This window comes from Narcine bancroftii, chromosome 13 (genome assembly GCF_036971445.1).
Source record: "Narcine bancroftii isolate sNarBan1 chromosome 13, sNarBan1.hap1, whole genome shotgun sequence".
NCBI lineage: Eukaryota > Metazoa > Chordata > Chondrichthyes > Torpediniformes > Narcinidae > Narcine > Narcine bancroftii.
Window position 1 is genome coordinate 70,675,463 of NC_091481.1, and position 21,081 is coordinate 70,696,543.

At 41.5% G+C, this 21,081-nt stretch overlaps 1 protein-coding gene across 6 annotated transcripts in view; it reads left to right on the forward strand.

Annotated features, from left to right (window-relative positions):
• tom1 (target of myb1 membrane trafficking protein) overlaps positions 1-21,036 on the forward strand; it is a 74,139-nt gene extending 53,103 nt beyond the window's left edge. The window contains exons 13-16 of one of the 6 annotated variants that reach the window (XM_069907971.1): positions 3,364-3,423; positions 6,817-6,876; positions 12,254-12,296; positions 20,100-21,036. In XM_069907971.1, coding sequence (XP_069764072.1) covers positions 3,364-3,423; positions 6,817-6,876; positions 12,254-12,296; positions 20,100-20,242 — 306 coding nt within the window. In that variant the 3' untranslated portion in view covers positions 20,243-21,036. Of the gene's footprint in view, positions 1-3,363; positions 3,424-4,743; positions 4,786-6,816; positions 6,877-12,253; positions 12,297-20,099 lie in introns of those variants that run through there. The other 5 variants (XM_069907972.1, XM_069907974.1, XM_069907973.1 and 2 more) reach the window with 5 other exon arrangements.
• Positions 21,037-21,081: the final 45 nt, after the last annotated feature.

Consider the following 21,081-nt stretch of genomic DNA (forward strand, 5'->3'; position numbering starts at 1 on the left):
CTGTGTCCGTCCCCACACTGATCTCACTGCCCCGCTCTCTCCCCACAGCCCTGTGTCCGTCCCCACACTGATCTCACTGCCTCGCTCTCTCCCCACAGCCCTGTGTCCGTCCCCACACTGATCTCACTGCCCCGCTCTCTCCCCACAGCCCTGTGTCCGTCCCCACACTGATCCCACTGCCCCGCTCTCTCCCCACAGCCCTGTGTCTGTCCCCACACTGATCCCACTGCCCCGCTCTCTCCCCAAAGCCCTGTGTCCGTCCCCACACTGATCTCACTGCCCCGCTCTCTCCCCACAGCCCTGTGTCCGTCCCCACACTGATCCCACTGCCCCGCTCTCTCCCCACAGCCCTGTGTCCATCCCCACACTGATCTCACTGCCCCGCTCTCTCCCCACAGCCCTGTGTCCGTCCCCACACTGATCTCACTGCCCCGCTCTCTCCCCACAGCCCTGTTTCCGTCCCCACACTGATCCCACTGCCCCGCTCTCTCCCCACAGCCCTGTGTCCGTCCCCACACTGATCCCACTGCCCCGCTCTCTCCCCACAGCCCTGTGTCGGTCCCCACACTGATCTCACTGCCCCGCTCTCTCCCCACAGCCCTGTGTCCGTCCCCACACTGATCCCACTGCCCCGCTCTCTCCCCACAGCCCTGTGTCCGTCCCCACACTGATCCCACTGCCCCGCTCTCTCCCCACAGCCCTGTGTCCGTCCCCACACTGATCTCACTGCCCCGCTCGCTCCCCACAGCCCTGTGTCCGTCCCCACACTGATCCCACTGCCCCGCTCTCTCCCCACAGCCCTGTGTCGGTCCCCACACTGATCTCACTGCCCCGCTCTCTCCCCACAGCCCTGTTTCCGTCCCCACACTGATCCCACTGCCCCGCTCTCTCCCCACAGCCCTGTGTCCGTCCCCACGCTGATCCCACTGCCCCGCTCTCTCCCCACAGCCCTGTGTCGGTCCCCACACTGATCCCACTGCCCCGCTCTCTCCCCACAGCCCTGTGTCCGTCCCCACACTGATATCACTGCCCCGCTCTCTCCCCACAGCCCTGTGTCCGTCCCCACACTGATCTCACTGCCCCGCTCTCTCCCCACAGCCCTGTTTCCGTCCCCACACTGATCCCACTGCCCCGCTCTCTCCCCACAGCCCTGTGTCCGTCCCCACACTGATCCCACTGCCCCGCTCTCTCCCCACAGCCCTGTGTCGGTCCCCACACTGATCTCACTGCCCCGCTCTCTCCCCACAGCCCTGTGTCCGTCCCCACACTGATCCCACTGCCCCGCTCTCTCCCCACAGCCCTGTGTCCGTCCCCACACTGATCCCACTGCCCCGCTCTCTCCCCACAGCCCTGTGTCCGTCCCCACACTGATCTCACTGCCCCGCTCTCTCCCCACAGCCCTGTGTCCGTCCCCACACTGATCCCACTGCCCCGCTCTCTCCCCACAGCCCTGTGTCTGTCCCCACACTGATCCCACTGCCCCGCTCTCTACCTACAGCCCTGTGTCGGTCCCCAAATTGATCCCTACTTACAAATAAAAAGTTTACAGATACACTACAGTATCCCATATAGCTTTGCTGAGTATATAATATGGTGTTCGCACTATGTCCACGTCGCAGAATGTATCGTGGATGTTAAGCGGTCATACCTGTATACAAATAATAAATATTGTTAAATAGTGGAGTCTCAGAGGGTTTGTATGAGCAGTTCCTTTGGTCGTTCAGCAGTATCACTGCCCATGGGAAGAAGCTGCTCCTCATCCTGGTGGTGCTGGCTCTGATCCTCCTGTATCTCTTCCCCGATGGGAGCAGCTGAAAGATGCTGTGTGCAGGATGGAAAAGGTCTCAATGATTTTGTGAGCCCTCTTCAGACAATGATCGCTGTAGATTACATTGATGGGAGGAAGGGAGACCCCAGTGATCCTATCTGCCACTCTTATGGTCCTGTGGATGGACCTCTGATCCAATGCTCTACACTACAGCAACCACACCACACTGTGATGCAACTGGCCTGGATGGTCTCGATAGAGCTTCTGTAGAAAGTCGAAAAGATAGTGGCCGGTATCCTTGCCCGCCTCAGTCTTCTCAGGAAATTCAGTCACTGTGGCGCCTCTCTGACAAGTGAGGAGATGCGTGTCCATCATAAGTGGATTCCAAACAACTTGGTGCCTTTCGACATGATTGACAGCACATATACCCAAGCATTTCCATTCTTCCTGATGATAAAGAGCTCTTTCTTTTATAAAGATATCTCTTTATGCAGAAAATATCATGGTGGGAGGTCAGGTATCGCTCAACACCACTTGGCTTCCTTGTGCCCGATGGCACCTCTACTTCTTCCCCGATGGTAGCAGCAAGAACAGAGCATGTTCTGGAAGAGTTTGTGATTACTTAATCTTGAGAAACAGCTTGAAGTATTGTTTGTGAGATAGGGAGTGAGGAGAGCACTAGTGAATTAATAATTGCTTTGACATCTTTGCTAGTCCAGGTGCTTTACTGTTTTGGGCACTTCCCCCAAGCGTATTCACCTTGAGATGCACAGTTCAGTTATATTTTCTTTACATTTTCCATTTAATACCATCAAAGTTTATGAGGCAGTGGAGAGCGACTCTTGCTGACTTGTAATGTAGATGGTTCTTCTTAATACAAACTTCCTCAAGTCTGGCACTGAACTAAGTGTTTAGAACCTGTGGAAGTCGGCTTTATGGAGCATTCTGTGAAGGAGAGGGGTTTGGGGAGAGATGAAGGCACTAGTTTTAACGTGGGATTAAGAAAGTACCGGAAGAATGCAGGATTGTCAGAGATAGTGGTTGCATCATGTGAGAGTATTTCAACCAGATGATTGATTTTCTGAATACAATGGGCATGGGTGAACAAGACAGCGAGAGTTCAACAGTCCAGAGGAATCCCACAGATGTGCAAACTAGCTTGCAATCTATTTATTTATCAATCTATTTATTTATTTAAAATATATATTACTTTCCATTGTTCCACAGACGTTGGCTTGGGGCAGGAGAGATTCTGGCCTCTACTGTTTTAGCCAAGCATCCATTGACTATTGATCATCTATTCCATCATTGAAAAGATTACCAATGTAGTCTGTGACATGATGAGTGTTTAGTCAGTCACTGCTTCACAACTGAGTACAAACCCTGCCTTATACTGTGTCCTTCCATACGTCTCTCGCTTCCCCAAATACTGCAGGGAATTGTAATGCATGTCGCTGAGATGAGCTAACTTAACAAATCTATATCGATCAGACTTACAATACTCAGCGGTGACTTGTTATTTTAAAAGATGAAAATAGTCTTGTATAATGATTGTGTGAACTTTTGTTTTTAATCGAGTAATTTCTCTGAATTAGATGGAGAATATATTTAAAGAACACCCAACAATAGACAACTGGATGTTAAACAAAGGAATGGTGAGAGTTCACCATGTGCTCTGAGTAGACCAGCTGGGATTCTTCAGGGCCTCAAACTCTGGATTGACTTGGTGATGTGGCAGGCAGTGTTGGGGAATAAGCTTGCTTTGGGTGACATGGGTGATGTCTTCAATCTGCTGCCGGAAGCTTTGTGCTTTGCAAGATTTAAAAAGATGTTGGGAAACTACAGAATAATGGGATGTCTTGTGCCTTTCTTGCCTCTACCCTCTACAAAATCCAGGTTCAGTTTTCTTTTTCATGCTAAACATAAAGCATCTTAACAAGGCACAGAGTGCATTTGGGATTTTGAATCTTACAACACAGTATTCACAGCCTTGGACAAGTTATTCATTCCACTCATCTACGGTATGCAGTTTGTGTGGTTTTTTTATATATAGGAGTTTCTTCCCACTCTTTCGTTTGATTCCAGCCTAACCAATTCTTTTCTCCTTAATTTTTAAAAACAGTAACAGGCCCGTGCTGCCCCAATTAATCGACAAGCCCTGAACGTTTTGAACAGTGGGAGGAAACCCACGCAGGCATGGGAAAACATACAAACTCTTTATAGACAGCGCCAATTTGAACCCTGGTCCCGGTTGCTGGTGCTCTCGATACTAACCATACCGTCCCTATGAAGTTACAAGTTATATAGTTGGAAAAGGAGGATTCTAAGCCAATTTCATAGACAAATGTAAGAGGAGGGAATAAAGAAGTAACCAATAAGCATGAACCATTAGTCAAATTACATTATTAAAATGTAATCACCAAACCAAGGTTAATGATCTTCTCTTTGACCTGTATTGCTGAGTACCTTTCTGAGCATCTCAAGACAGTGGAGAGGAATGGGAATGTAGCTTGTCCTAATTAAATCCTACAACCCCCTTTGTCTTTGTGTAGTGGCTTGGATCAGAAACTTTACTGAAGTTCCTCTTTTGTCCTTTTACAATTCCATTCACTTCACCACAATCAAAATAGTTTATTTTTTAACCTTCCAAGTTATTTTTTTTTATTTTAAATGATCACATCCTAAATATTTCATTCATTTTATATTTTATGGCAAATAATTATTGTTAAGCCTGTACATAATTCTTCCTCCTCTCAAATTGATTTATTTGTCAAGTGCTTCTGGTCTTCAGAGACTGAAAAGTAATTCATTGATGCAATCCGAGTATTGTTAACTGTGTGAATCCAGGCAAGTGAATGTCTCCATACTGCTTCTTATAACTGAATCAATACAACTTGGGTGGGTTTTTTTTAAAGAAATGGGAGCAAGCTTGATTCTATTTTGCTTTATTGGGAATTTCTGTTTTATTTCAACAGCCCTTTCATTTTAACCAAAGTTGAAGAACAGAACAGGCTCCTGTAAGAAATGCTAAGTACTTGCAACCCCCACCCCAATGCAAAGTCCGGATCATTCTTGGGCATTCACTTGCAGTGATTGACTTTCAGATAGAAAATGACTATTTGTGGATGGGGTTGTCTAATGTGTAGTTACTCCTGGAATTTAATCTTCCTCAAGGAGCAGTGTTTTTGCAAATGGAAAATCTTAGATGCATGTCAATCCTACTGAAGGTATTTTCAGATTTCCAAGCTACTACTGAAATCACAACGTATGTGTTAATTTCTGCTTTGAGATTAATGGACTGAAGATCTGTGCATTAGCTGCTGGAAATTGCATTCAACCACCTCCAGCAAGGCGTAACTTTAAGGCTACTAAAGTTATTTCCCCCCCCCGCCCCAAAGGTGTATGTCCAGAATACTAAAATATTCTTCTTTGGCTTGGCTTCGTGGACGAAGATTTATGGAGGGGGTAAATGTCCACGTCAGCTGCAGGCTCGTTTGTGGCTGACAAGTCCAATGCGGGACAGGCAGACACGGTTGCAACGGTTGCAGGGGAAAATTGGTTGGTTGGGGTTGGGTGTTGGGTTTTTCCTCCTTTGCCTTTTGTCAGTGTTGGACAAGGCCATTTTGAGGGTTAGTTTTCTTCGGTCTTGCTATTTGTTCAAATCTGTCAGATCAAAGACTCTGCCATGCAAATCCTCTGTGATCAGAGTCGTCACCCCAGTCCAAATTCTAATGGCCATGGATCCACAATAGACAACTGCCAACAGTTTGAAGCTCTATTCAGCATGAGAAGTTCACGGTTGTTAATGATACTTCAGAAATTAAGGTTTGAACAAGGGGAGTCTGAATAGAAGGGGAGAGTTTTACTTTACACAAAAATGCTGGAGAAACTCAGCAGATCACGCAGCATCTATAGGAATTAAAAGGAAATCAGCTTTTTGGGCCTGATCCTCGCCCTAACCCTGGGCCCTTCACGAAAAAGGTCAAAAATCAAGCAAGCACCTGAATAAAAAGGTGGGGGAAAGGAGAAGAGCACAGGCTAACAGGTAAGAGGGAACTAGTGGATACAGGTGCGTGGGTAGAAGATGTTTGGGGAGAGGGCAGAGGGATAGATCTCTGGTAGGAGAAGGAAAGGAACAGTGGTCAAGAAAGGGAGACAGAGGGAGGGAAAGATAGAGCGAGACCACATGTACTTCAAACATTCCATGTTTAACTAAAGGTCTGATTATGACTTTGGTATCCGAGACGCAAATGTAAATTGTCAGTCATGTATGTTGATGCAAGACTCTGGCTGTTGTCAGTGCAGAGCTGGGCATTTGGCCCAACCCAGTCCATATATTATACCTTTCCTCATGTGGGGCTTGTGGTATAGTCCACAAAAATCTGTGCGAGTGGCTGGTGTTACTCTGTGTGACTGCATTTGAGGATTCCGAATCGAGCAGTTTCCCTAGGAAACTCATCCTTCAGGTGAGTTTCAATTCGAGTATTGGGTGACGTGGCTGCAGCAGTGGTGAGATGGGAAAGGATCAATCCAGCAGCTTGTGGCTTTGGATCTGTGGCCAGAAATGGTAGGTGTTACTTTTGTAAAGCTGAACATCTAATGGTGGAAAGAGAAGGTGGTGATGAATAGAATAACCACAAATGAGTAGGTCCTCTTTCCTTAGAATAATTATCTTAAAACCTAAATGATCTCATCATCACCTTCTCTTACCAGCTTGCCTTTTCTCCAGTTGATTTTCTTTTAATTTGCTATTTATTTCAGAATATTGATCAATCTGGCATATACGTTTCAGTTTTGTGAAATCAATTGTAATTTATTTTGGAAAGCAAGGTATCAAATTCTTGGGCATCCATGAGTGTCACAAGGGGCACTTGGTTGAAAATGGCCATTTTCTAAAATCTTTAACAGAAATAAAATGCAGATGAAGCATAAACTAATTGAAATGAATTTTGTACCTTGCTTACATGTGGATTTGTTTTTTTTTTAATTAATTTTGAGTAATTTAGCTTTGTTTAACTTCCTCGTGCCCTTCCCCCTTTGTGTAACAGATTCCAGTCACTCAGGCAAATCTAATGGATGACATTGAACAATGGCTGTCCACAGATGTGGTGAGATACATGGGCTTTGTTTTGCATTTTTAATTCAAACTTGCAGAATCTGTAACAAACATAAATGCGATGGAATTCTGACTTTGAGCAGTGACTGAACAGCATTTCCCATCCCGACTAGAGATCCCAGTCTTTGTTTTCCATTTTCCCAACCCTTCCCTGGCCAGGCAAGCAAATTGATGTTTGTTGGTGCCGTTCCCTCCTGCTTTAGCTCAGTAAGGGACATAATACTCATTCAACGCACAGGCAAGACTGAGCTCTGTGTTCATTCCAAGCTGATGCCCGCTCATCGTGATCCACACAGCCTGGAGAGATCCACTGCTCAGACCCTGGTCTATGCTTGAATCGGTTGCTCTTTCTGCAGCTGGACGAGATGGCAGTACAATTTTGGCAAATACCTCATTCTTTTCCCTGCCACAGTGGTCCAGGATTTCCAACCCAATTATGGTGTGGCAGACCTTGCTTGTATTATTTAAGAATGGGGACTATGTGAGCACTGAATCTTCCTCCCACCTCCCCCCCTCCCCCCACCATGACCAAATCAGTCACACTTAAACACACGCAGGTCCACTACCTAGTGAATCAGTGTCTGATAAGCCATTGCCATAAGTGGGAGCTTCAAGTTCATTTGTGCCCTGATAGAATATATTGAAACATTAGCTTTAATCGTGATTAAGGTCAGCACTTTACTTTTTCAGATTTAAAGTGAAAAGGTGTCTTTATCTTGTACTAAAGGAGGAAGAGCTGCTTTTTTTCTCACCCATTATTTGTCCTTAATCGTAGAAGTGTTAGAACTGCCATTCTAAAGCTGGAACCTACTGATGTAGGAATTTTGGACCACTTCAAAGCTAGTGCTTTGAAGCGTGAGGCAAAGGGATTTAGGGAAAATGCTTAATTCATTAGAAGAATTGCATTGTCTGTGAAGATGGTATGGATAACGTAGCAGTTAGCGCAACGCTTTTCCAGCGCCACCAATCTGGATTGAGGTTCAAATCTGGTGCTGTCTGTAATGAGTCTGTACATTCTCCCCGTCACCCATGTGGGTTTTTCCTGGGGACTCTGGTTTCCTCTAAAACGTACCAGGGGTGTAATTGGGCAGTTGGGTGTAATTGGGCAGCAAGGGCTCGTGGGCCAGAAGGGCCTGTTACTGTGCTGTATCTCTTTTTAAAAAAAAATGTTTAAATGAACATTCTCAAAAAACGAGAGCCCCTGCAGGTTAAAAACAAAAGGGATTTGGAAACTGTGAGCACTTGGGATTGTGGCCTACAGAGGGCTTTCAAAGCAGTAAGTTCCCTTGGGGACGCAGAGGTCATTCTCCCAGGTTTTTGGGAGAAATATGCATTTTGAAATTTAAATTTATTTACAACACAGTAAATTTAAATGGCCATTTAAACCCATGTCACCCATTTACGCCCACATTGACTTACAATCCCCATATGTTTTAGAGAGCGGGAGGAAACCAGATCACCCGGGGAAAACCAACGGAGACATGGGGAGAACGTACAAACTCCTTACATACAGTTTGGATTCGAACCTGCATCGCTGGTGCCGTAACAGCATTGTGCTAACTGCTGGGCTAATTGTGTCTGGGGCTGAATGCATGTACGGCTCTGCTGTTGTGATTGGAGGTTTCTCTCCCCGTATAGAAAAAGTCTTTATCACTCTACAAGGGGCATTTATCCCACTAACCTCAGCTGCCTCCATCAAGGACAAGTGTACGTGAAGAATGAGAGAGGCTTTGCTTTCCTCCAAGTAGATCATTCAGAACATCTGAGATCTTTTTCACTCCCTGACCCTGCCATCAGCATCTTTCCCTTGGCTTCCAATGGTGGAGTCACTATTATGACAATAAATCCTTTGAGAGTTGGTGAGATGATATTTCAGGTTTCGATCCACTGCAACTGAGGGACGCAGCCAACATTCAATTCTGTTGCAGGCTCTGTACTCAATAGAAAACTAATTATGATCCTGCATGTTATTTTTTTAGACAAACAGTACAGTAATAGGCTCATCTGGCCCACGAGCCCGTGCTTCACAATCACACCCAATTAACCTGGTACATTTTTGAAGGGAGGAAACCGGAGCATCCAGGGAAAACCCACATAGACACGGGGAGAACATACAAACTCCTCACAGACAGCACAGGATTCAATCCCCTGTCCCGATCACTGGCGCTGTAACAGCGTCACGCTAACCGCTACACAAACCGTGTTTCTGACTTGTTTCATTCGATTCCACCAAATGTTCCCTGGCCATTTCAAGACTTGTCATTGGCCCTTGATGTGTTCACACCATCTGACAGAACTTATTTCTTTAATCTCCCAGGATTGCCCTAATGCTGGTAAGTCAAGCTGAGAGATGCAGTTTACCACAGATACTTCTGCTGCATGAGAGTGGTTGCAGTTTGAGAATAAAGGGGGCTGAGAGCTGTGTTGGTTTGGGTGGGGTAGTGATGAGGTGTGGGTGGGGTACAAGTGGCACCAGTGATCAGGGTGTGAGAAGGAAGGAATCCGAGTGGGCGGTAATGGGGTTGGGCTGGGAGAGGAAGGGAGCTGAAGAGAGAAAAATTTAGAGGCAAATGGGACCAGCATGGTTATCAGACCAAAGGGCCTGTTTCCATGCTGTTAAACTCCTTGTCTCCAGGGATGGGTTGGGAGTGGCAGAAGGAACTAATTTCTGGGTGTGGACTGGCAAGGAAGTCCACAATAAAGACAGCTCAAAAATACTCGTTTAGAATCTCACCACACAGAAGCAGCCACGTTGATATTTAATGGGATTAATTCTCTCTCCAGCCATCTTTTTGCTCTTATTATCCCGTAGATTTTGCTTTATCCTGCCAGCCAACTCCATATTCTGTTCTCCTTTTGCCCTTGTGATTTCCCTCTCATGTCCTCCTACACTAATCCTCATTTAATCTGGATTGATGTCAGCCTTTTTACTGACCAGAGTCTCTACCCCTCATCAACCAGGGTTTCTTTATTTTGCTCCCCTCACCTTTGCCCTCACAGGAACATTCCATGCCTGAACTCTTGCTGCCTTGCATGTAAAAAGATCCACTTTCCTGCCATCCCTCTACCTGCAAATATCCTCTCCCAATCAGCTGCTGTCGCATCCTGCATGATTGCTCCAAAATCAACCTTTCTCCAATTTTGAACCATCTTTTTCCATCACTCTGCCCACAATATAATGTTTGTGGTTCATTTAACACATGCCACCCTGTCCAAGGCTTTGCCCTCTGGGTTTTCTGGTCAATATTGGGGAAGTTAAAATCTGCCAGTAATACTATCGGTTATTTTTGCAGTGATTTGCCATTTCTACCCCCTTATTCCTGCTCCAACTCCTCGTCGGGGGCCTACATAACAGTTCCATCAAAATGATCTTTCCATTCTAAGTTCTACCTCTAGTTTCACTGGACAATCTCCCAAGAATATCCTCTCCAGCCATTTATTATGTCTTCCCTCATCAAAAAAGCAACCTCTGCCTCCACATCCTCCCTGCCTCATTTTCCCTGTTTCTCAGGTGCACCCATAGCATCTGAACATTAAACTGCCAGTCTTGGCCTCCTCTTGGCCATGTTTCTGCATGGTGATAATATTCCTGTCTTCCAAGCCATTGACCTGTCTGCCTGTCTATGTAATGGAGGAAACCGGAAAACCTGAAGGAAACCCCTGCAGACATGGGCATAACGTGCTGGATTCGAACCCGGATTGCTGGTGCTCTTTCAGCATTGCACTAACCGCACTACCCCATCTGGGTGCTCTGAGTTCCTTTGTCTGGAGGTGATATCCATCTCAGCCAGAATCTGAGATTCAATTTAACCCTAACCCAAATTCTTGTATTTGAAATAAATTAAACCACAGATCTTTCCTCTCTCTTTGCTGCCCTCCTTCTTTCCTGCCACTAAATTTCTCCCTCTGAGTACAGTATTAGTCCCCAACTTCTCATCTCCTCTCTGGGCCCCAGCCTCCTGCCAATCTACCTTAAACTTTCCTGAGTAGCATTGGCAAGAAGAAATCAGTACCGTTGAATCAAGATTTCTTGGATTGGATCCTTTTCTGAAGGCCAGTGGGGGAAAAAGAGCAGGACAGTGGGACCAACGAGATAGTTTCCAAAAGCTACAACAGACAAGAGTCAAATTACTAGTGTTGTGCTCTGCGATGCAATACCTGGTTCTTGGCCCACAGCCATGTCGTTGTTTATCTCACCCATTTTATTCAGCTGATTCCACTGAAAGAATGTCTAGGATTATATGATCTCCATGACTGCGCTGTGTTTATGACCCATAGTCCGATTTCCTCAGATGCTGTTAAAAATTAAATTTAGACACATAGCGCAGTAAAAGCCCCTTCCGGCCCATGGGCGAGTGCCGATTAACCTACATTCCCCCCCCCCCCCCCACCACATACATTTTGAAGGGTGGGAGGAAACCCATGCAGACGTGGGGAAGACATGCAAACTCCTTACAGACAACGCCAGATTCAAGCCAGGATCACTGGTGCTGTAATAGCATTGCGCTAACTTCTATGCTAACCGTGCCGCCCCAAATAACCATTATGTTAACCGTGCCACCCTCCAAATAACCACACTAACCGTGCCACCCTCCAAATAACCACACTAACCGTGCCACCCCCCAAATAACTGCTACGCTAACTGTACCACGTTTATAGCATTGAGATTTTCACCTAACATAGTGTATCTCACCATAAATACCATAGGTGCCTTGTAAGGGATTAATTAAGGTGGTATGTGAGTGGGGGGGAGAAAGGTTGCGAGCACTAACCTAAACAATTACAGCTTGAAGGTGACAAGTTTACGACGTGGATGTATACCATTCCTTTCTCAATGAGACTTTAAAGGAGAAAATTAAACTGAACCCAACTAAATGTCAGTACTGATGAAGTAATGTTGTGTTGTGTGAGTTGAAGTAACTTTGAGCTTGATGGCTTTGGATGACTCGGCCTGATATGAAACAGTAGCTGTAGGTGAGTAAGTTTGGAGAATCTGCAATTCTGATCAAGAAGATGTTCCATTATAGATGTGGGATTTGAATCCACATCGCTTTGATGCTGTTCACTGCATCCTTGTGTTGAAGCACACTGGGATTTGAGAGAAGTGGATTTAATCAGCATCTGAATCAGGCCATGTAATGAATTTATTCATTTTTGTTGGCTTCTGTCAAGACATTTGTCAGCTGTGGCAATAGCCATCAAGTCTAAAGTAGGATGTGACACATTGATGGGAAGAGCTGTCAGTGAATCAGCTGAACATTTGTATTAATTCATCTAGTTGGAAAAGGTTAGAGGCAATTTTGAAAGCAAAAGGAGAGAATTTTATATTTAGTACAAAGGAATGACTCAAATCTTTTCTATCATTTTAGAAAGGTGAATTGGGCAATGATTCTGAAGGAGTAACAAGTGAAGGTAATTTCTTTCTGCCCTCCTTTCACATTTTGTCCTTGACAATCATAACAATCTGTTTGAATAAGTACAGTAAAACCCCTGTTATCTGGAATTCAAGCAACCATCAAAAAAAATTATGGAAAATAAATAGATTAAAAAAATACGCAAGTTTAAAATTGGCATACACAATCTCAAGCAACCGGAAAATTCACTTATCTGGCATCGCCTAATCCTCAAAAGGTGCCGGATACTGGAGGTTTTACTGTAATTATTTTATGGTCTTCCTTTTAAATTTCTTAACGTATTTCTAACAAATTTTATAATCATAAATGTCACCTGGGGATCATCCAGCCAGATTCTGAGTTTAGTCTCAACATTCGACTTTTTTTCTTCACTCTTGAAAACTTGATTTAAAAAAGAATTTATATCATGTGCGCTGAAAACGCCATCGTCACTGGTCACATTCTAACATTGATCATTGATCAATCCCATCTCATTTGTATTGCTGCTTTTTTTCATTATACTATGAGGGTTCCCATCACCTGTCAAGGCTTCTATCAAAAGGTCACCAAAGATCTGCAAATAAAATATATTATCCCAAAATGTTGTTGTTGGTTTGGATTCTATAAATTAAACCGTAGCCAGATTTGAAGTACTAATTGGTTGCCCTTTTTCCCTTTTAAATTGAGTTCATAAATCCAAGTGCTGGTAATGGTCCAATCTTAGAATTTAACAATGAAAACATTTAGCTGGTACAACTCCTGGGGCTACTCAGACATGTACCCATCTTGACGTGTTTGTCAATTCCTTCCATTCTTACAGACGATAGTTCTCCCAAAGCCCATCACAATTCTCCACAACAAAAAATAGTCGATCTAAGAATTCTTCCAGCATTTTATCTGTTGGTTTTTAACCGCTTTCATCTTCCATTTCCCATAGGAAATGTTTAATTTTAATCCATCTTCAATTTCTCTCCTTTTAAATCACTTATCCTGACATTTTAAACCTGTTTAATTGTTAGTTTATTTGATACCTTTGTTCTTTTCTAGTATCCTTTGAGTGATTTCTGTGTGTGGGTTTCCCTTTGTCTAATTTTGCTTGAGACTGTTTATTGAGACCTCTTGAAACTAGACTCTAACATGGAAATTGCAAGATGATGAATACTCTCCCATCAGAAAATACATCTCAAAAAGGGGAGAAAATAACACTGTGTATATTCAAGAGGGAAATGTTTATGTGTATTTTTTTTAAAAAATACATCTCAATTCTTGGAGTCACGTGATGGAGTAGTGGCCGGACGGTGAACTCCAGCCCTCTCCAGAAAAGTCGGGAAAAACAAGAGAAAATACAAAGGTACAGAAATACATGTTAAAGAAAAGTGAGTATAAAGGTGGAAAGAAGATGGAGACAAAAGAAGAAAAATCAAAATCAACGGTAAGAAGAGAGGAAGAGAAGACAACGGAGGAAAAAGGTGAAGGCCTTACCTGTCCGAAGAGGCCCGCTGTGGAGAGAGGAGCCCACTACCTCAGGTCGGTAGAAAAAGAACTACAACAATGGCTCACAGAGCCGAGTAAAAGTGCGCATGAAAAAAAACACACCGACAGGAGGGGGGACCAGCTGGGGAGTCGATCTCCACAGCCGGCAACGACAGCTGCAGAACACCTGCAGCAAGAAGAGACCACAGAAGACAATAGAAACAAGAAAGAAGAGGAGGAAAGGGCACCAAAGAAACAACAGATGGCCAACCCAGAGGAAGAAGAAGAGGAAGAGTACAGTGAAATAGATGAAGGGAAAGGCAAGGTAAAGGATATACTTGCTATTGTTAGAGGATACATGGAGTCATTTAAAGAATGGCAAACACAGGAATTCAATGATTTAAGAAAAAGAATAAACAACACAGAAGAGAAAGTGAATAAAATAGATATGACCTTAACAGAAATGGGGAAAAAAATGGACAAGATGGAAGAACGGGCAGTAGCAGCAGAAATGGAGGTAGAAGACTTAAAAAAGAAATTGGAGGAATCTAATAAAAAAACTAAAGAGACACAAGAACTACTAGCTCAAAAAATAGATATAATGGAAAATTATAACAGAAGAAGTAACATAAAGATAGTGGGCCTTAAGGAAGATGAAGAAGGCAAGAATATGAGGGAGTTTATAAAAGAGTGGATCCCTAAGACCCTAGGATGTCCAGAACTACAGCAAGAAATGGAAATAGAAAGGGCACATAGAGCATTGGCCTCTAAACCACAACCACAACAAAAACCAAGATCTATTGTAGTAAAATTCCTAAGATATACTACAAGAGAAAAGGTACTGGAGAAGACAATGGAAAAAGTAAGAGAGGGCAACAAACAACTGGAGTAGAAAGGGCAAAAAATCTTCATTTATCCAGATATAAGTTTTGAACTCCTAAAGAAGAGAAAAGAGTTCAATACAGCAAAGGCGATTTTATGGAAGAAAGGCTATAAATTTACACTGAAGCATCCTGCGGTATTGAAAATATTTATTCCAGGACAACAAAACAGACTGTTCTCGGATCCAGAAGAAGCACGAAAATTTGCAGAACAATTACAAAAATAGACTGAGGGATGAAGACGGGTAATGAGAGTAAAAATGATCACGATTGATATGTATGTGGGTAAAGACAAAAATAGACTGAGGGATGAAGACGGGTAATGAGGGTAAAAATGACCACGATTGATATGTATGCGGGTAAAGAGGTATAAGAGTGAATAGAGACAATGGGCATACGGGAAAGTATCTGTAATTAGAGGAAAACATAGATAGTATAGACAAGAATTAATAAGGGAAGGTAATGGAATAGAGAGAATAAGGAGGGAATTAAAAGAGTGACCTTTGTGACATATGAAAAGTGAAATCTTTTCTGGGGGGGACTGGGTGGGGGAAAAGAGCGGTCACTGCAAAATCAGTTGACGCTTGCGAGTGGATTCGCAAATCCAAATGGAGAGGGGAGATGTGGTTGTCCGACAAGGGATAAAGGACAACTCAGGAGGGGAAGGGGAGATTGGGGATAAAGAAGATAGAAGTAGGAGAATAAGGAAAATGTTGGATGTTGTAGGAATGTTGTCTGGTAAAGAGATGAAAATAAGAAAACAGAAATGGAAAAGGAGGAAAGGTAAGGATGGAAAAATGGAAAGAGAAGATAAACAAAATATAAAATGGCTACGCTGAACTATATGACTTTAAATATTAATGGAATACATAACCAAATTAAAAGGAAGAAACTACTAAATTTACTGAAAAAGGAAAAAATAGATATAGCATTTGTCCAAGAAACACACTTAACTGAATTGGAGCACAAGAAATTAAAGAGAGATTGGGTAGGACATGTAACAGCAGCATCGTATAATTCAAAAGCAAGAGGAGTGGCTATATTAATTAGCAAAAATGTGCCATTTAAAATAGAAGAGGAAATAATAGATCCAGCAGGGAGATATGTTATGATAAAATGTCAGATATATTCGGAGCTTTGGAATCTACTTAATATATATTCACCTAACGAAGAAGATCAAAAGTTTATGCAAGATATCTTTTTGAAGGTAGCGAATACGCAAGGGAACATACTAATAGGAGGGGATTTAAATCTGAATTTGGATCCAAATATGGATAAAACGGGGAAAAAAATTAACAGGAAGAACAAAGTAACCAAATTTATAATTAAATCAATGCAAGAAATGAAACTTGTGGACATATGGAGGAAACAAAACCCAAAAGAAAAGGAATACTCATACTACTCGACTAGACATAAAACATACTCAAGAATAGACCTATTTTTGTTATCAGCTAGTATGCAGGATAGAGTAAGAAAAACAGAATATAAAGCGAGAATGCTATCGGACCATTCACCCTTAATACTGACAGTAAAGCTAGTGGACATCCCTCCAAGAATGTATAGATGGAGATTAAACCCCATGCTACTTAAAAGACAGGATTTTAGAGAATTTATTGAAAAACAATTAAAAATGTACTTCGAAGTAAATACGGAATCAGTGGAAGATAAGTTTATACTATGGGACGCAATGAAAGCATTCATTAGAGGACAAATAATAAGTTATGCAACCAAGATGAAGAAGGACTATAAACAGGAAACAGAGCAGTTGGAAAGGGAAATAGTAAACATAGAAAAAAAATTAGCAATAAAGGAAGATACAACCAAAAGAAGAGAATTGGCAGATAAAAAAATAAAATATGAAACATTACAAACATATAAGGTGGAGAAGAATATAATGAAGACAAAACAGAAATATTATGAACTAGGTGAAAAAACACACAAAATCTTAGCATGGCAGCTTAAGACAGAGCAAACTAAGAAAATGGTATTGGCAACAAGGAAAAAAGACAAACAAATTACATATAATCCAAAAGAAATTAAGGAAAACTTCAGAGAATTCTATGAACAATTATACCGAACTGAAAACGAAGGGAAAGAAGGGAAAATAGATGAATTTTTGACTAAAATTGAACTACCAAAACTACAAATAGAGGAACAAAATAAATTAACAGAACCATTTGGAACAGTAGAAATACAAGAGATAATAAAAAAATTACCAAATAATAAGACACCAGGAGAGGATGGACTCCCAATAGAATTCTACAAAACATTTAAAGATCTATTAATACCGCCCCTCCTGGATGTAATCAACCAGATTGATGAGACACAAAACTTACCAGATTCATGTAAAACAGCAATAATTACAGTGATACTAAAACAAGGGAAAGATCCACTCACACCAGCGTCATATAGACCAATATCTCTGCTAAACACAGATTATAAGATAATAGCTAAACTATTAGCAAACAGATTAGCAGAACAGGTACCGAAAATGGTAAATTTAGACCAAACTGGATTTATCAAAAAAAGACGCACAACAGACAATATTTGTAAATTTATTAACTTAATTCATGCAGTAGAAGGAAATAAAGCACCTGCAGTAGCAGTTGCTTTAGACGCAGAGAAGGCCTTCGACAGAGTAGAATGGAATTACTTGTTCAAAGTATTGCAAAAATTCAGTTTACCGGAGAAGTATATTAATTGGATTAAAGCATTATATAAGGGACCGTTAGCGAAAGTGACAGTAAATGGACATGTATCAAAGCAATTTAACTTAAGCAGGTCAACGCGGCAGGGATGCCCACTATCACCATTATTGTTTGCGCTAGCTATAGAACCACTAGCAGAATTGATAAGAATAGATAATAATATAAAAGGAATAAAAATAAAAGACAGGGAATATAAAATTAGTCTATTTGCGGATGATGTGATAGTGTACTTAACAGAACCAGAACTATCAATAAAAGAACTATATAAGAAATTGAAGGAATATGGAGAAGTGTCGGGATACAAGATAAACGTAAATAAAAGTGAAGCAATGCCTATGAATAACGCGGATTTCTCAAAATTTAAGAAGGAATCCCCATTCAGATGGCAAATGCAGGCAATAAGATACCTAGGTGTACAAATAAACAAAAATCTAGGCCAATTATATAAACTCAATTACAATCCACTAATGAAAAAATTACAGGACGATTTAGAGCATTGGAAAGAGCTACCACTAACACTGATAGGAAGTATAAACTGTATTAAAATGAACATTTTTCCAAGGATACTATACTTATTTCAGGCATTGCCAATACAACTGACAGAAAAATTCTTCAAAGAGTTAAAGAAAATAATAAGGAAATTTTTATGGAAAGGGGGGAAACCGAGGATAGCACTAGATAAATTAACAGAATGGTATAAACAAGGAGGCTTAAATTGCCAAACTTCAAAAATTATTATAGAGCCGCACAATTAAGGTACCTATCAGATTTTTATCAAACAAGGGAAAAACCAGACTGGACGAGATTAGAATTAGATAAAATAGGGGAAAAGATACCTGAACACATATTATATAAATGGGACGAAAAATTGGTACAACATAGAACTTCTCCAGTATTACACCATTTCCTCAATATATGGAAGAAGATTCATGTAGAAAGAAATAAAACAAATTATCAATTACCAAAACTAATATTGACGCAAAATAAGCTACTCCCTTTTACAATAGACAATCTTTCCTTTAGAAAATGGGAAAAAAAAGGGATTAAAAGAATAGAAAATTGTTTTTCAGGAAGTAGATTCTTATCCTTTGAACAAATGAGAGATAAGTACAATATAACTGGAGATACAGCACTGGCATATTACCAACTGAGATCCTACTTGAAAGATAAATTAGGAAGCAATTTGAGTTTACCAGAGGGAAGTAACCTTGAATATGTGATTACAGATACAATGTTAATCAAAAGATTTATAACAAATATGTATATTAAACTGCAAGAAAAGGAGAATGAGGAAACAAATGGTAAAACTAAACAAAAATGGGAACAAGATTTAAATATAAAGATAAAAAAGGAAACATGGGAGAAATTATGTTCTGGAACGATGAGAAATACAATAAATACGAGGCTGCGTATGATACAATATAATTGGTTACACAGACTATACATTACACCGCAAAAGTTAAATAAATGGGACCCAACAGTATCTGATAGATGTTTTCGATGTAAAAAAGAAAGGGGAACAACAATTCATGCAATCTGGACATGTGAGAGAGTAGAAAAATTTTGGGATGATCTCAATCAGATATTAAATAAAATAACAGAAAACAATATACCAAAGAATCCAGAGATCTTTCTCCTAAGTAACATAAAAAATAAAGACTTTGGAATTGACTTGGAAGATGCACAAAAAAGATTTGTTAAGATAGCCCTAGCCGTAGCAAAAAAATGTATTATGTCAACCTGGAAATTGGAAGATAATTTGAAAATACAACAATGGTATATAGAAATGAATAAATGTATTCCATTAGAAAAAATAACATATAGTTTAAGAAATAATATTGAAATATTTGAACAAGTATGGGAGCCTTACATTAAATACAATAGCGAAAACCTACCGGGGACAAACATTACCTAAGTTGATGGAAGGAGAAGGAAAGAAAAGAATGGACTCTGTAGAATTTCTGATGTATTTTTGTTGATTGACAACATTGTCTGACAGAATTAATGCAACCTAGATTGTATACCTAAAATGGATGAGAGGGTGGGGGGGTGGCTTGGGAGGAGGGAGGGGGGGGAGAAAAAGTCACTGTAAATGTGTGAAAAAGAAAAAGTGTATATCATGGCTATTGTGATTTATGGTGTGAAAAATAAAAAAATTAAAAAAAAACATCTCAATTCTTTTAATATCTCCTATCAATGAACAGACTCTGCTTCATCTGAACATTCTAGTGATACTTGGCACATCTCACTGCATCTGTTTCTCCCCCCCCCCACCGCCCAAAAATCATTTGATCTGGGAGAATTTGGAAAATCTGTATATAAAAACCTGACCAAATTGAGGAAGAATCTAGGAAATTTCTCTGATTTCCCCCAAGGCATTTTAAAATTAATTAAATGTATTAAATTTTGACATACAGCATGGCAACAGGTGCTTTCAGCCTTCGACCCCGTGCCACCCAATTACATCCAATTGACCTGCAGCCCCCATATGTTTTGAATGGTGGGAGGAAACCGGAAAACCCGAAGGAAACCCCTGCGGACGTGGGCAGAACGTGCATACTCCTTACAGATAGCGCTGGATTCGAACCTGGATTGCTGGCGCTGTTTCAGCATTGCGCTAGCCCCGTCTGGGTGCTCTGAGTTCCTTTGTCTGGAGGCGATATCCATCTCAGCCAGAATCTGAGATCCAATTTAAGTGTGACCTTCAATAATCTGTGTTACACAAAATATAATTTTTTCTAAAGATGATTTTTCTTCCAGAGTTTGATAAGTTCCTGGAGGAGCGAGCAAAGGCGGCAGAGCGGCTGCCTACTCTTCCCTCGCCACCGACGGAGATCCCTGGCTCTGTTGCTGCATCCAAGAAGAAGCAGGAAAAGATGGAAGATGCCCTCTTTACCCTGTGAATCTGGACCCAGCCTCCTGCATGAAGGAACACACCAGGGTAGTTCCGAGCTGTCTCTCTGCTAGAAATCCAATTCTTGCTTCTGAATACGGGATGGTACGAAATTTTTTAAAGAAATACACACTTCCCAAGGGAAGTTTCAGTTTGAAAATGGATGTTTTAAAAAATATAATAATAAATCTTGGATGCTCAAAGAACTCCTGCAAATGGGAATCCCTTTGCTGAAGTTGTGGAGATGTCATTCTATTGCACGTTGAGTTAGGGGAGCAGTGGATTGACGGCTCATCAAACTCTTCACAAGTTAATTTAAAATGCAGATTCAAGAGTATACCTTTTTATGTATTCTTCTTCCTGAATTTAATGTGCATTATATTTATCTTTTGTAAGCTAAACTTAGAAATGGTCTCTAAACTGTAACTTATTCTACTTTAGCTTCGGTAGTGATATTATGTCATGAGACTTGAGGGCATATTGGGCAAATGATGCAGCCGGTTATGTTTGCTCTTAAAGTTGATTTCTGGGATCTCTTGAGTTTGAATTTCCTGGTTTGCAATTAAGTGTGCAACTGTATTGGCAACATTCTTTACATCTTCGATTTTGTTACCGATTCAGCACGTTGAAAGCTTTTGGATCAGGCCACATCAATCGGTCATTGCAGGGAACTAAAAGCTTTGAAGGGTCGCCAGCTCTCCTTGGTTCCCTTGGAGCCACTTGGAATTAACAACTCATCTCCCTGCAGCAAACAAATCCAAGAGAAAAATCACAGCAAATTAAAGCAGAATTTATTTTTTAAAATTCTTTTGAACACTTGTTTCTTGTGGTAAATTGAACATGGTACTG